Source organism: Rhamphochromis sp. 'chilingali' (assembly GCF_963969265.1).
Source record: "Rhamphochromis sp. 'chilingali' genome assembly, chromosome: 11".
NCBI classification, from domain to species: Eukaryota; Metazoa; Chordata; class Actinopteri; order Cichliformes; family Cichlidae; genus Rhamphochromis; species Rhamphochromis sp. 'chilingali'.
In genome coordinates, this window is record NC_137938.1 from 33,695,983 (window position 1) to 33,712,175 (window position 16,193).

A 16,193-nucleotide genomic window follows, 5' to 3' on the forward strand; every position below is an offset into this window, starting at 1 on the left:
CACAGTCCTCCCCAGAGCAAAGCCCTGCTAGTATGTTGAAGTGTCCGGCCAAGCCAGAGGCACAGCCGTCAGGAACTGGTTCATGTGGAACGCACAAAATATTTGGACCACCTGCTCTTCCAGTGAAATAGACAGAGAGGAGAATCTAAATGAAAGCTGTGACCCCTACAATTCAATTGATTCCATTTGTACAGCAAAGAAACCTAGAAGTAAAAATTATTTGAACACACTCACACATACAGTGAGAGAGATAAAATAATAGTAAAAAAAAAAAAAAAGGTGCAATCAATAATCTGTGTGGGCGAGATAACAAAAGATCCTCAGGGCTTGAAATAAAAAGACAAAATGGCAAGCCAAGATACGACTGCACAATCTGCTGTACGGAGACGTGTAGATTTTATTCATTTATTCACCTCACGTATGAATGGAGATGCTGATTAAGAGGAGAATAGATTGAAGATGTATTTGTGTTTTGATTGTAAGAAAGGCTTGGGTGAAACGTGGCGCAGCAGCAGAGGCATGAGCCAGCTAAAATGGTGCATCTCATACACAAAGGCTGCTCGAATTGATTTATGTACGCCGTTTAAAATTGTTAAATAAGTCCAGACAATAAAAGGTCAGGAAAATTCAACCCATGAGTAAAAAGAGAGAAACAAATAAGGCCTTTATTGAGGCATTAAGGGCAACACGAGCTTCACTAGTGGGCTCAAATCTCCTCCTCCAACTGACAAAAGTGGCTTTGTACACACTTAAATACACACTAGATACAGGGTGGGGCATTGTGAGAGAACAGATCTGAGGCAAAAAGCATCCTCTTGATAAAGACGAATGCCTTCTTAGGCAGCCTGTTCATTAGCCTACAAAAATGGAAAGATCAAGTTTAACGGGAAATAGCTGGAAATCCGCAATTACTCTTGGTGGTTAAAGCGGGTGCCTGGAAACGCTTAACGATCGAACTGCCCTTTTGGTCTTAAATTTCATTTAAAGTGGCATTAAAAAGTCTTACATTGCTTGCTTATACCTGTAGACACCCTGATTACTTGAAGGCAGCACTCTGGGATGATAAATAAATGAGTTTGCCAAGTGTATTGTTATCCCTGATTATGTTGGTTGGAGCTGTAAACTTAGCCAAATCCAATAAAGAGCAGGAGAGAGGAACTAATCATACCATGACCTCGATTGCATCCAGGACCAACAGGCCTTTTTTTAATATAACCTCTGATCTCACAATGGACTTAGCTGAATAATGATTTGGAAGTGACAAGTGGCTCCTATTTAAGGCCGTAAGCTAATTAGATGTACACGGCAAAGAGTTCGAAGTGCAGTACTGTTTATTCTTACTCCTTATTCTGTTAAGGTTTTAGTTCAGGAAAGAATTCAAAATGGCAAACCCCACTAAATCCTTCCAATGTAACTCGAGCATGTGAAAGAGTCCAAAGCTTTGCTGGTCACAGCTGTTTTCAAAGATGGCTTACAGTTTAGCTTATAAACATTAGACCAAACCGACATTACCTGCTGATCTGTCCGCCACTGACTGATGTCCCTCTGGTCCCAGCATCTATATTTGTTCCACTTTTAACAGTAATACACAAAACTCTGTTTAGTCTGGTCTTTACCCCTGATGTGAACTCGGATCCAGTAACTCCAAAAACATTAATAACCTCCGACCCCTTCAAAAATGTCAACATCCATTGAACTCTACTGTCAAAAATCCACCAGTCTCAATCAGTATGGCACTTTTAAATATCCGCTCTCTGTTGAACAAGTCTTTTATTATTAATGATTTAATTTTAGATAATAAACTTGATTGTTTATTTTTAACTGAAACATGGCTGGGTTCAGATGCACAAGTTGTTCTCACTAAGGCCTCCCACCAAATTTTAATTTCTCTTTTTCTATTAGAAGTGGTAAGAGAGGTGGTGGGACTGCATCTTTAACCAACAACACACTCACCACCAAACAAATTTTATTTGACCATTTTACCACTTTCGCTATCTAACCTCTGAAGTGGCTGCAAATTTTACCAAGGTTTTAGACGAATGCCCCCCTGTGATTTTACCTGCACCCTATGATTTTATTTTTAATCATTTTAACAGCCAACTGAAGAAAAGCCTTGACTCCGTTGCTCAATTCACCACTAAAAAGATTAACGTAAAACATGCATCACCCTGGAGAAACAAAGGAGTCAAAAAACTCAAAAGAAATTGCAGGGCCGCAGAAAGGAGATTGAGGAAAAATAAAAATGCAATCAACCATGAAATACTTTGCGAGCAACAATGTACAATAATACATTAAGGAATTCAAGAAATTCATACTTCGCCAAAATAATCAGTAATAACAAAAATAATCCCAAGGTCCTCTTTTCCACCATATATCATTTATTTAACCCTGATTTTAACAGCTCCCAAAGAACCCCCACAGACTCGCTCTGTGAGCAGTTTGCAGACCACTTCAGGGGAAAGATCAGCGCCATCAGATCTGATATTTTATCTTCTCGCGATATGATTTTAAACACATCTGAGGGCTCGATTGTACCTGAGGAGACACTGGACAGCTTTGTCCTGGTTAATGCTGAGAACCTTAACCCTTGTATGGTGTTCGGGTCTGTGAGACCCGTGTTCAGTTTTTTTCAAAAGAAAAATTAAACAATTAATTATTTTTTCACGTGTAAATGTGTTGTGTCTTTCCACTCACTCCACTTGATTATAACTGATTTATTTATAACATTTTATATAAAAGAAAAACAAGAAGCACATTAATTCATAAATGTGATCTAACAAAGGTAAAGGGAAAAAATTAACCATGTTTGCTGTTCATATGTCTTGTAATTGGGATGAAGTAAACATCTGTTGAGTAATTTAACATAAAATTGTTTGATAGTGTTAATTTGGAAAGCCAAAACTCTAGCGGGTCCACCAGACCCATGAACACTGGCTGAGTAACAAAAATACGAACACCACACAAGGGTTAAGAAAGTTTTCTCCACAGTGAGACCCACCACATGTCTTTTAGATCCAATCCCCTCTTCACTTTTTAAAACACTTTATGGATATGATACATGATGAATTGCTCTCTTCGTTGGGTGTCTTCCCTGCTGCCTTTAAAACGGCGGTGGTGAGGCCCCTTCTGAAGAAGAGCAATTTGGATTGTAATGATTTTAATAACTACAGACCTGTATCCAACTTACCATTTTTAAGTAAAATTTTAGAAAAACTTTTTTTTTTTTTTTACTCAGATTAATGTTTTTTTTTTTTAAATGATAGACAGATCCTGGAGATATTTCAGTCTGGATTTAGGGTGAACCACAGCACAGAGACTGCTCTCCTAAAGGTTCTAAATGATCTTAGATGTAACTGGGACTCCCAAAAGCTCTCAGTCCTGGTGCTACTGGATCTAAGCGCAGTCTTTGATACAGTAGACCACGCTATTCTTTTAAACAGACTGAAACACATGGTGGGCCTCTCTGGTGCTGTACATAACTGGTTCACTTCCTATCTCTCAGACAGAACTTTTATGGTGAGTATGGATACATGCTCCTCTAAGATCCATAAAATGACATGTGGTGTGCCCCAAGGGTCAGTTTTAGGCCCTGTACTTTTTAATTTGTATATGCTCCCTCTCGGCAGTGTCATCAGGAGGCATGGAGTGAACTTCCACAGTTACGCTGATGACACGCAGCTGTACATCTCCGTGTCTCCTGATGACACCAGACCAATGGATGTCCTTTTTAACTGTATTTTAGATATAAGATCTTGGATACCATACATACCACCTTTATTTATAAAGCACTTTAACATAAAACCAGAGTTCACAAAGTGCTGTACATGCTAATAGCATAAGTAAAGAAAATTAAAATGAGGATAAGATAAGATAAAATAAATAACTAAAAAACTAAAATAAATTGAAACATGTTAAAACAAATTGAGTCAACCCCTCTAATCAATGCCAAAGGCTTCAGCGAATAAATATGTTTTAAGAAGACTTTTAAATTCAGAAAGAGAAGAGGCCTGCCTAACATGCAAGGGTAGATCATTCCACAACCTATAAGATCTTGGATGGCAGAAAACTTTTTACAGCTTAACCAGGACAAGACTGAAGTTTTAATCATCGGTCCTGAGGCTCAGAGAGAGAAACTCTTGTCTAAATTAGAGGCATTTTCACTATGTCCTTTGCTACAAGTGAAAAACCTGGGTGTTATTTTTGACTCTGAGCTTGGTTTTATCCCACATGTTAAACATGTAACCAAAATTGGATTTTATGTTTTTGGCCATGATAATTATGTAATGAAAATGTGATATTGCGACAGCCATACCTAACATAATAGTTATCAAGCAGAGCGAGACCAAGTGTACCAAAAATAAGACCGAGGCTCTGAAGCTTTGGAGGATGCTTACACACTACGCTCGTTAGTGTGCCATGTGCACATGCATTTTCAGCATGGGTAGCCTCAGCGAGTAACAACCCCACAAATCTGGCAGTGTCAGCCCACAGTCGACCCGCACAGGATGACTTGTTTAATTTCGGTGACTGATTAGGTCTCTGCACAGTCTTTATGCTGTGCTGGACATCTGTTGTGATTTATGTGATATATGACCAAACAAAGCAAAACCTGTGAAATGTTAAACTATACACAGATGCAAGGTTTTGTATAATTACTATAGGACCTTGAATGTTTTATTCCTGTCTGGTTAGTGCACAGAGTCCAGCAGTCAGGGTGTGATTTAGCCACCTTTAAAAAAAAAAAAAAAAGACTCAGCCCAACCAGCTTTAAAGTCACAATCCATAGCATAGTCATTAAAATTGATTTTTCTGCGGTGTTTGCCTAATTAAAGTGACAAAACAATGGTTTTTCATAGTTATAATGCTTTATTTCCTTTAGCTGAAGAAGGAACTGGGAATATACACTTACCGGCCACTTCATTGGGTACACGTTCTGCTCCTTTTTGCCTTTAGAGCTGCCTTAATTCTTTATGACATATATTCAGCAAGCATCACACAGTTGCTGCAGAGTACAGTGCCCTTTGTAACACTGGACATAATCCTTCATAAAGGGTTGGACATGGTTAACAACAACTCTCTGCTGCTGTAGCTGACCTGCTTCAAGCTTCGGCGTGTTGTTTGTTCAGAGATGTTCTTCTTCATACCTTGGTTTTGACAAGTGTTTGAGTTACTGTTGCCCTTCTGTGTGTTTAGTCTGGTCTTTACCCCTGATGTGAACAAGCCATTCACACCCAGAGAACTGAAGCTCGCTAGTTAATTTCTTTTTTTTTTATTGAGTCTGTTTTATCCTTTTGTTTGGTGGCATGGTTTGGTCAGACCTCTGTCACAGAGAAAAACTCTCTAAATCAGATAGTGAGATGGTCCAGCCGTCTGATAGGTGAGCCACAGTCTTGTTTAGCGTCCCTGTACTCTAAGCTGGTACAGAGGATGGCTTTATCAATCCTTAAAAATGGTTCCCATCCTCTAAGGGGTGAATTTCAGCTTCTTCCCTCACGACGGAGGTTTCTATTTCCGAGATGCAGGACAAAGCGTTATAAAAATAGATTTGTCCCCGTTGCTGTCACTGAATTAAATAAGAACTGTTTTTGATTCGAAATATTAAAATTACTATATATGTGCCACAGTGAGGTTTATATCTTTACTAGGTATGTGTGTTTTTAAAGGGATGCCAAATGCTGTCATTTTTTCTGTAAAGCAAATTTACCTTGCCTATGGGTATAAATAAAGTTACCTTGACCTACCTTGACCTTTTCAGACCATTTTCCAGTGGTTGTGCAGCAATACCCCAGCAGATCAACAGTTTCTCAGATACACCATACCACATTCAAAGTCACTTCAAATTGATGTTCAGTTTTAACTTCAGCAAGTCGTCTTAGCCACATCTACAAGCCCAAATGCACTGAGCTTCTGCCATGTGACTAGTAGATTAAACATTTGTGTTAATGAGCAGCTGAACACGTGTACCTAACAAAGTGGCCAGTGAATGTATATTTAGTATATTTTCCTGTTGATTTGATCATTTTAATAAATAGTTGATGATTGTTGCTGCTAATGTAGAGCTCAGCTTTTAAAGGTTTCCTTGTAACAATAGAGCCATGCCCTATCACACTGACACTTTTATTTATATCATAAAACACTGATTAAGTATTTATAGCCTGATGCATTTTGCCCTTTTTTGTTCACTGTGACTGTCAATGAACTTTAGTACTTTTTGGACAGATGTTCTCATAAATGTTTCCCAGCTGTTGAAAGGGCACGGTCTGCCATTTCCTCTCTTGGATGGCTTTTAAAATGAAATATCTGCAAAGTCGTAGAGCTTAGCAGCAATCAAAAACTGGGGGAGAATTTTGTTTATTCTTACTGTATGTGTACAGTACCGGTTAATTTAAAATCCCTTTGTTTACATTTGATTTAAATTAGGTCCAGTGCCAAAGTTGTTCTTATAGAGCACAGAAAAGACACACTGGGTATTTTGAAGTTGAGTAGCTTGCTTTCCCTTCCCTCTCCTTTATAACTTATACACCACTCTGCATGTTTAAAGTATTTTATCATTGGGCTTAAATACCCATAAACTAGGAGCTTTGCTGTTGTGACACACTTGTCACAATAAACTATCCATAAAAGGGAAAAGTTGCCCATGTCTCTTAATAGAGGTCAACCTTTATTAACATTTAGGTGTGTTGGTGTTAATGGTTACATTATTAATCAGCAATAAATCCAGTCTCGTACACATTTTGCTATGTTAGGAAACAAAACTTTGTCCCAAATATGTGATCTAATTTTTGCAGTATGGAAATAAACTGATAAATTCTAAACACGTGGGCCGCCTAATAGCCTTGCGAGCAGTCTGAGAACACAGCTGTAGGATGTATACAGCTCATAAACACTTCTGCAGAGTGTTGTTTTAAAAGCCAAGATTGGGTATCCCAGGCCTCACCAGTGGTGGGTCCTTTCCTGCTGCACTAGAAGCACTTTTCCTGGAAGTAAATAGAAGTGGGTATTTAACATAAGCAGCAGTAACCATTTGTCTACAAAAGGAGTCATCAAAACAAAGTATAAGACAACAGACAAATAGTTTCTGGCAAAACTTCACTTACTTCCAAGGTGCAGGAACTAAATAAAAGTCTGAAGAGGTATTTTTTTCTACTACAGAAACGAGAAAAATGCAGACAAAACCACAACAACAAAGCGAAGGTGCTGGGTTGAAAACAATAGGGGGGGAAATCAACAGCTCACACACTGCAGGGCACAAGCTTATTTATTGCACCATAAATAAAAGTGTAATATTTCGAGTATACCTATCGGTACGTCCTCCATTTCTCGCTTTGCATTTTAAAGCAACGGCAAGTAAATGTAATGTGTGAGCCGGCTGCTTCGGCTGCCTTTTGTGCTTCTGCTGTAATTTACAATGTCAGCAGCCACACCATAGCAATGTCACGAAAACTTAAATTTAGTGCTACTATTTATTACATTTACACAAAGAACTGAAGGTTAGAAAGTTTGATCACATCGCTCAACATCTTAAATAAACGAGGAACTCCCCCCCCCTTTGACGTGATTTGCACATTTCAGTTTTGTGGCACTTCTGTTTCATGCGTCACAGGTGAAAGCACAGCAACAAAAGAAAAAAAACACCTGGTTATAGCTCCTCCGGCAAGCCCCCCTGTCTCCTCAGTCTTCTCACTGAGACTGAGATAGATTTCCAGGTCAGGGCAGAAGGACGGAGGAGATGAGGAGGCACAAAAGGAAAAAAAACACCAACTCAGATGAAATGCTAATCCTTTCTAGTCACATGGTTATTGTTTCTAATTTGAGCACGAGGATTGAGATGTAACCAAATCTGTCTCTACATCTTCAAACAGTTATGTCTGTCATTACAGTTAAAAAAAAAATTCTGTATACCAATAAAATTTTAAAAAGGGGGCGGGTTTCTTATAGTTTTTCTACCTTTTAAATAGTTTTCTGTAATATTTTTGTGAAGGTTACGAGCTGAAACGTATTTTTTGATCAATAAAACCGTTCTATATAAAGCGCGTGTTGCTGGATATTTTGACCTCTGAGGAGAAAAGCCTTCACAGGAGCCTGTTGACCACTCTTTGACTGACAGCTGATGTCTCGGCACCGCAGCGCAAAAACAGCAGAATGTCAGCTTAGGGCCAAAGATGTCACCCCTCACTGTAGCAAAAAAAATCTCACAGATGGGATTATCACTTCAAAAGCTTGCGTCTGATGAGTTGTTTTCAGGTTTGGTGATGGAGGCTTGTCAGATGCTGGGTTTGATGTAGCTTTGCAACGTGGAGCATAGCAGACAGGTGTGCTCTGCCCAGCAGCTGCTGGACTCCATCTGTCCATCAGGTCTGCAGGTTCAACAGTTTACTGTCCCTCCCACGTCCACAGCAGTGCTCTTCATTTTGTGAAGCGGCAGTCTTCATATTGTGCTGCACACAGAAGTGAACAGGAGCATTTCTTTTGGTTAAATAGGGCAAATCTACAACATTTCAATAAGAAGAGATGAGAAACCGAAGCCCCAATTTACGATTGAGCCAGATAACAGGAGTGTATTCTCACATGGTGCAGCTTAAACATAAATCTGTTATTTTCAGTGTCAGCAGTCCCTGAAGGGGGGATTATTGTTCCTCATGTCTGCCAAGAGACAAAATACAAATGTGGAGTTCATTTCCAAAGTGCTGTGTGTCTATTTTGGCTCGTCGTTGATCATTCATCATTCAATATCTCTACAATACAGTGGAAGAAACATGCAGCCCTTGTTTCAACCCACGACTAATTTTAAAGTATCTCAGTTTGAATTAATTTTATACTCTAAGTGTGGTGTGTGTTTCTCGCTAGTGGGATTTTTTTTCCGTTTGGGAAGGGAAAAAAAGCGCTCATCAGATGGCTGCTGGTCCCTGAGATGGAAAACACTGAGAAACGGTGCCCTAGATAACAAGTCAGTCCAGCCTCTTTTGCCAAACTGCAGGAGCACTGAAGTATCAAACAGCAATCAAAAGCACAGCCTGTTTTCTGTTCAGGGAGGTACTGTAGTGTGATTTGGGAGGAAATTCAAGGAGTTGCTTGTGCAAGACCCAGACTGGCATGGGAATCTAAGCAGGTTGCATCTCCACAGTCACAAATACACACACTTTCATGCACTGCAACCTTTGACCCACGTTCTGTTTCCCCCCACTGTTTGATAAGCTGCAGTTGTCAACTATGATCAAAACCAAGCCACCCTGCATCTCAAACTCGCGCCTTCCTTCTCACTAAACTCTTCAAAGCATCTTGACTATGATATATTTAAATATACATACATATTCTATATGCATCTCTGCAGCACACATCTCACCCAGATCATCCAGAGATAAACAGGTAAAGCGTCACTTCTGTGCTGCCAAAGAGAAAGATCAGATTTCTGCTGCAGACACCCACACTTAAGCTGCAATGCAGATATTTTTCTATAGCTTTTACAGTCAAAATGAGTCGAGGTTCAATAAGAGAGTGAAAATAAAACTAAAGTAATAGTAAACATTTAATGAAAGACAAAACACTGGAGTGAGGAGTGAAGTCTGGAGCTGAAGTTTGAGATATTACTGATCCTGTCCGCCTCAGCCTGAGGCAGGTCGAGGGCCCAGATAGCAAAAACATAGTAACCTTTTAGTCTCTTCACTCAAAATATACCAAAAGGGCCATCTGCCTGAGGATGTGATCCTGCACGTGGCCTTACAGGAAAAAAAAACAATTCGAGATTTGGCTCAAGGTCATAACTTGCAATACTGCACAGGTCATTTGGCAGTTACTTTAAAAAAATCCACATAACAGAGATGAGCTGCCAGATGGAAGTAGTTTCTCTGCACTGGTTTAATTTTTTGGACTGTGCATAAAGGATGGGGATGGTTTCCAGATCAAAGAAGTGCATCCAGCATTAAACCAGCATTACCTTTAATGGCCAGCAGGGGGCGCCTCTTGTGGTCGCGAAAAGTTCAATTTATCATAAAAGCACAAAAAATCTACTTTCTTGCCAAAAACGAATGATGTCATAGACTGTGACATCATTTACATTTGGTTAGACACTGAGATGGTAAAGGTAGCCCCAGGTCGTTCTCCAGAGTCATAAAATGCCATGGATGCAAATTACCACTTGACTGGTCAGCAGTAAATAAATGTAACCTTGTAATTCAGATTTTTATCTGTTAATCTGAATTTATTTTCACAGATGAAGAATGATGTAATGATGATATTACTCTGTGTGTTTAGGTAGTTTTCTAACTCTAAAATGTGCCAGAAATGTACATCAGAGAATAAAAACATAAGCAGTACAAGTTCATTGTTTTTTAAGGGAAGTGGGAATTATTTTTATTTTTGATGAATCATTGCTTGTTTTAATAATCTGTTAATTAAATGGAGTCTAAGGTGAATTCCTTTTAAAGTGAAGCAGTCACAGGAAAGCGACACGTGTTGTCTGTTCTTTGCTGCAGGTGAATGCTACCTGATGGAGTGGTCAGACTGGAGCTCGTGCGTCAACATCTGCGCCAAAGAGGCCGGCGTCGACTTTGCCTCGGTTCAGGTCCGCTCACGAGCCGTGCTCGCCCAGGAGCCTGAAAACCTGCTGCTCTGTCCTGACCAGGAGTGGGAGTCTCAGCCCTGCACAGGTGGAGAACACTTTGAAAAACATGACGGCTTCAACCTCTCCTGGCCAGAAAGTTTGACAAATTAACAGAAGCAAAGTCTATTTGAACAGTGAACTTTCTATGAATACAAATTAGCTTGCTGCAGCCCAGCAGCTCCAAACTTTGATGCATTTATTCCTTCTATTTATCCGCATATTCGTAATATTTACGGCGAGGGTAAACTGAAGTCAGTCTCGGGGTGTGAAAGGTTGAAGGCAGTGGAGAGCACGTCAGTGCATCAGAGGGTTAACGCAAAAAGACACTTACTTTCAGAGTCATACCCGCAGGCTGTTTAGGCCTCTATCTCTCTGCATTTGGACTGTCAGAGGAAAGAAACCTACTGAACAACAACATGCTGACATTGTGGGAAAGACAGATCTGACACAGGAGTCGCATAGATTTTCCTCCCTGGGAGGCATCAGTGCTAACCAGTGGGCTGCTTCCCTATCATGCCCGATACACAATCGAGAAGAAAAAGATACTAACTGCTACTGTTTGTCTTTCCCGTTATGCCGGGTCAATTGGTGCTCTCCCAGATGGGATTTCTCGAGTCAGATTTTCAAACGTTTGAAACCCAGATGCTCGTTTACAGTAGTGATCTCTGCAATTCCCTCTGCTGCATTAATCACCCATTAGATGCAGCATTGTGAATCACTACGACAAAACTCAACACACAGTGTACTGTAATTCCCCCTTACCTCCCTTGTTACTGTACACAGCCCACAGCAGTCTTCGCTAGCATGACCTGGTTTCACAGCTTCACTCAAGGCATGGGGGGAGCCAAGACTAGTGGAGGCGGAGGAGGATGAGAGAGTGGAGGCAGGGAAGGAGAAGGCGGTGATGGAGAAAGAGAGGCTGGGGATGGAGGGACGGGAAGGTTTGATGTGAGGCTCCAGGCTTGAGAAAAACAAAAACAACACTGTTGTTCTGCTGTTAAAGTCGTTCTGTTTTACAGTATAGTGATTCTTACTGTGCTTTGTGTCTCCAGTATACGCAGATTGACAGAATGGCCAGCACTTTTACTTCAATGCAATAATCACAATAATTTGAAGAACAAAAACAACAAAGCTGCTCACTGCTTTTCAGCAGCTCCAGAGACGTAAAAGCAAAACCTTAATGAAACACTAGTCCCTCCATTTGTAGGCATTTAAATTTGAAATTTGCAACTTGAATCTGAATTTATAACAAGGTAAAAATCAGAGTTGGAGTTACATTTATTCTCCAGGAAACCAGAAACATGTGAGACTCATCGACACGTTCATTATGTTCAAAACTATTAGAAGGATTTTCTTCAGTAGATTTATTGATCACTCATCAAAGGTCATTCTCATCTCGCAAAATTCACTTTTGGCTGTAGCTCAAGAATTCATCATCTCATTAAGCTGGTAAAATTTTGCAATAAAGAGATCGTTTGTTCATTTTGGGCATGTTAGTTTAATAGGTGATTCTAAATTGGCTGCAATGCCAATGCCTGGCTTTATATCTCTGGTATTCTTAGTGTACCAGAGATAGAAAGTATCCGTATCCACGCTGGACCAGCGACCTGTCCAGAGTGCAACCTTCTTCCAAAGTCGCAGGGATGGACTCAGGCTCACTGTGATCCTAGCTGGATAAGTGGTTATGGATGGATAAATAGGCAACAATAATGTTGGGTGCTCACTGTGCACACTGTGGTGATATAGATTTGTTTTGTGCTGCCTGATTGAACACATATATAAGGGATTTTGTGGCCATTGCAGCTTATTTGCAGAAACATCCATATTTGCAACATTTTTCTGCTTAAGCATTCAAACATAAACATTTTTTATGTTTGTTAAATCCCACAAAGTCCTCATTACAAATTTAACTTTGGACAAGTTTAAAATCTCAGTAAGTAAATAGAGTACATAATGGGTTTAAGACACGTTAGACTTTATTTCAGTGCTATAGTGCTCTATCACCACCAGCTGATTGGTTCAGTTTGTACATCAAAAACTGCTCAGGTCCATTAAGGGAACATTTGGGTTCAAATATCCTCACATGTGCCAAAGTTAATCCTGCACACCTAAATGTTATCTCATTATAAAATGTGTTATTTGCAAAGCTATAATTATATCACTAAAGATAAAAAAAAAGTAACAAATTCTACCATTAGCAATAATTAGTGTAAAATATTCATCCATTTTTTTTTTGTTCTGCTTGTCCAATTCAGGGTAGCAGAGGTGTGCAGGAGCCTATCATTTCATTATTAGAAGTAAAAAAAAAAAAAAGGTTTTATGAACACGAAAATCCATTTATTAAAAATGAATGGTGGTTTAAAAGTGTTACTAGATTTTATACGGCCCACAACCAGCAAGCTTGAAAGATGGTTTTGTGGTTAAGACATTTGCACTGCACACCAAAGAGCCTGATTCAAGAGTGGGAGGAGACTACAAACCCAGTTTCAGGATGTCACAAGAAGGTACTCCAAGTGATGTCCCCAACCCTGAATAAGTGGGAGGGTGTAAATCTGTGCCAAATCAAATATGTGGATCTATCTGCTTTAGTGACCTGCTGGGAATTAAGGGAGCAGCCAAAAGCACGCCCCAGCAAACCTGAATGACATTAACTTCCCCTCTTATTAGTGACCATGGTGCCGTGATTTTGCCAGGTACAGACAGCACCTCGCTTAGCGGCTTAGCAGCCACTGTAGAGTGAATGTGTGCAATTGGCACAGTTTGATATGAAAGTGATTGAAAATGCAGTCAGTTTAAAAAGCTTGAATATAATTACTCTTCTTTTCAGTTAATATGGCTGAAAATCATCCATCGCCTTTCTCAGTTCTTACAGATATTCTCATATCTGGGACTACTACTGACATTATTTCTGCCTCCAGAAAAAAAGGAGAAAAAAAAAACTTCTGCGCTTCTCCTGAGAAATGTTTCTGTGGTAGTACAACTCCAGTCTGCTCATAAAAGATGGTGGGAAGTGCCAGCCGAAGTGAGTGATTCAATGATAACTTAACACGTTTGAAAAACGACTTCAGCTCTAGCGGAGCAAGGAAGAAAGAGAGAAATGAGAAGAGTAAAGTACATAAAAGGTGAAGTCCTCTCAGCCGCAGAGGATTCATCCCGTACGGCGGCAGATAGAGGCGTACCACTGACGGGAGCAGCGATACTGTACCCACGTCTGTGGAGAATAGCTCTGTCTTTTGTTCAAGGTTAAATTGTTCATTTACTCTGGCTGAATTGGCTGGACTGATGATTGATGACACAGGACTCCGCAGGGAAATACAGTCATTTACTGCACTGATGGAGATATTGATAAAGTCATAATAGCACTGATAAAAAGTCATTAAGCAAAAGCTCTTACTGAAGATTAAAACATTGAACTGGACCCTTTTGAGACGACACGGTCATATTATGTGTCAGCAGCCTATTATACAACCACAACTTAGCAGCTGCTTTATTAATCTGGTGTCTCTCATATGATTAATGGTCACCACTGCCTGACTCAGTACAGCCTTCACAGTTGTTGACTGTTTTTGTGTTTTGCTTTCAGGAGGTGAATGTTTCGAGTACAAATGGTTCAGCAGCATTGGCCCAAATTCCACTCGGCCTTTGATCTGGTGTCAGCGCTCAGATGGACTCAATGTCACTGGTAAGGAACTCCAAAAAAGCTGCTCCAAACATTTGTTTCACACAGTTGCTTCTGCTGTCTGTGAGCACAGCAGCAATGACCCCCACCCGCTGTTTGAACCCCATTTTTTAAAGAGGGCAGACAATCAGAAGAAAGCTGACTGAGGGAGAGGAGCGAAAACAGCTTGTTTTAGAAATAACTTAAAAAGTAAAAAGAAAATAACAAACCGCACAGATTAGCTGAGCTGGTGGGCTTTGGAGGACTGTTTAGGAGTTGCAACCTCAAAAGTGTGCTCACCTTTGGATTAAATGAGAACATTAAAGGTTTGATTTTTGCTTAAGATCAAAGAAAAAAAAAAAGAGCGAATGCAAAATTCAAATGGCCAAAATAATACAAAGGTTTGTTTTGTTTTAGCAGAAGATTTGACATTTCTGATGAGCAGACCGATCACATGATTGACCTCATTCAACAAGCTCAGTTATGCTAGGACTGAGGTGGAGGAATTTTGAAACATTAGTAAATATTAGTATTTTTTTATTAAGTACGAGCATCAAATCTTTCACTGAGGTAGACGAGGCTGCTGAGGTTGTTAGTCTCAACAGAGAAGCGCATCTGTGTATCATCAGCGTAGCAGTGACAAGTAGATGGCTTTGAAGCTCTTTGAAGCAGTATGGGAGAAATAAGCATTATTATGACCATTATACAGACAGTCTTGTAAAAAAAATGTTCTAGTATAAAATAAAAATATGGATGGATGGGGGAGAAAAAGCATAATTGCTCTACTTTGAGTCTGGAGGTCTGCAGCAGAGTTGCTGAAGGTTCAATTGCTTCTTTTTTTTTTTGTCAATTTTTTTAACCATTTGACTTTAGTTTTTGGAGTCTCTGCAACTAATGATCACATTTATAATTATTTGTTCTGATGATTTTATTATCAAGTGTTTTTTTTATCCCAAAAAACCTAAAAAATAAAATAAAATAAAAAAACTAACTGCAACTTCTCAATGCCCATGTTGTTATATTTACATTTTTTGATTATAACTTCCTGGATGTGTTCTTATTAAATGACACAACTGATTAGAATTGTTTCAACTTCACATCTATAAATAAAATGAAAAAAAAAAACATTAAAATTACATTATGTTTGAGCTTAAGAAATCAAACTGTTGTCAAGGACTTGCAAGTACGCTTTAGTCGTCTTTAAAGGGGTCTCGAGCTAGAAGAGATCAGAAAACACTGTCCTACAGTAGTGTGCATAATAAATAGAGCAGCTGAATTTTTCTTTAAAGTGAGAAACTGGAGGTTGCAGCCGCTCTTAAGCTCAACTGTAAGCCTAAACCATTGGTGGCAATTTTATGTAGGAGGTAAAATTTACACAAAATGTCAGAAATATAACTGAAGAAAAAAAAAAAAACTAGGCGCTTATTTCTATATTGATCTAAGGTGGTGGGCGATGGCAAGCCGGTACAGCTTTTCATCTCCGTTTAACACATCAACACATAAAATTGTTTTTAAAATAAACCTGGAAACATTGGATTTACTGAGTTATTATTGCAGATGAAAGTACATGCTGTGAAATAACCCCAAGTGTTACGTTTTAAACGTGGAGACGAACCGATTGTGCTCGTGTGATCGTATTAAAATGTACTCAATCTGATGCTGTTGTCTCTTTCACAGGAGGTTGTCCTCCAATGAACCCTCCAGAGGACAACAGCTCCTGTGACCCGCCCTGCCTCATGCCAAAGTCTTTCTGCAGCGAGGTGAGTGGATTTTGTCCTCATATCACAATAAACTCAAAAATAAAAGAGCAATTTTCCTAAACCCTAAAGCACAGCTTTCCTGGATGAATGTCTGTGCAAACACTGACACACTGAATTGAATTTGAATGCAGCAGGGAATAAAATGATAGCAGCAGGAAGATGTAAAACCCATTGC

At 39.5% G+C, this 16,193-nt stretch overlaps 1 protein-coding gene and 1 long non-coding RNA gene across 2 annotated transcripts in view; one reads left to right on the plus strand and one right to left on the minus strand.

Annotated features, from left to right (window-relative positions):
- The window catches only part of thsd7ab (thrombospondin, type I, domain containing 7Ab), a gene marked incomplete at its 5' end in the record, with an annotated part of 205,505 nt that overhangs the window by 170,332 nt on the left and 18,980 nt on the right, over positions 1 to 16,193 (plus strand). Inside the window, 3 exons of the mRNA XM_080895569.1 lie at positions 10,473 to 10,646; positions 14,184 to 14,282; positions 15,936 to 16,018. Coding sequence (XP_080751695.1) covers positions 10,473 to 10,646; positions 14,184 to 14,282; positions 15,936 to 16,018 — 356 coding nt within the window. The remainder of the gene's footprint in view (positions 1 to 10,472; positions 10,647 to 14,183; positions 14,283 to 15,935; positions 16,019 to 16,193) is intronic.
- LOC308405133 lies at positions 8,264 to 11,538 on the minus strand. Its single transcript, XR_013973278.1, has 3 exons — positions 11,363 to 11,538; positions 10,484 to 10,638; positions 8,264 to 8,438 (listed from the first exon to the last, which is right to left on the minus strand). It is a non-coding gene; the product is annotated as an uncharacterized lncRNA (long non-coding RNA).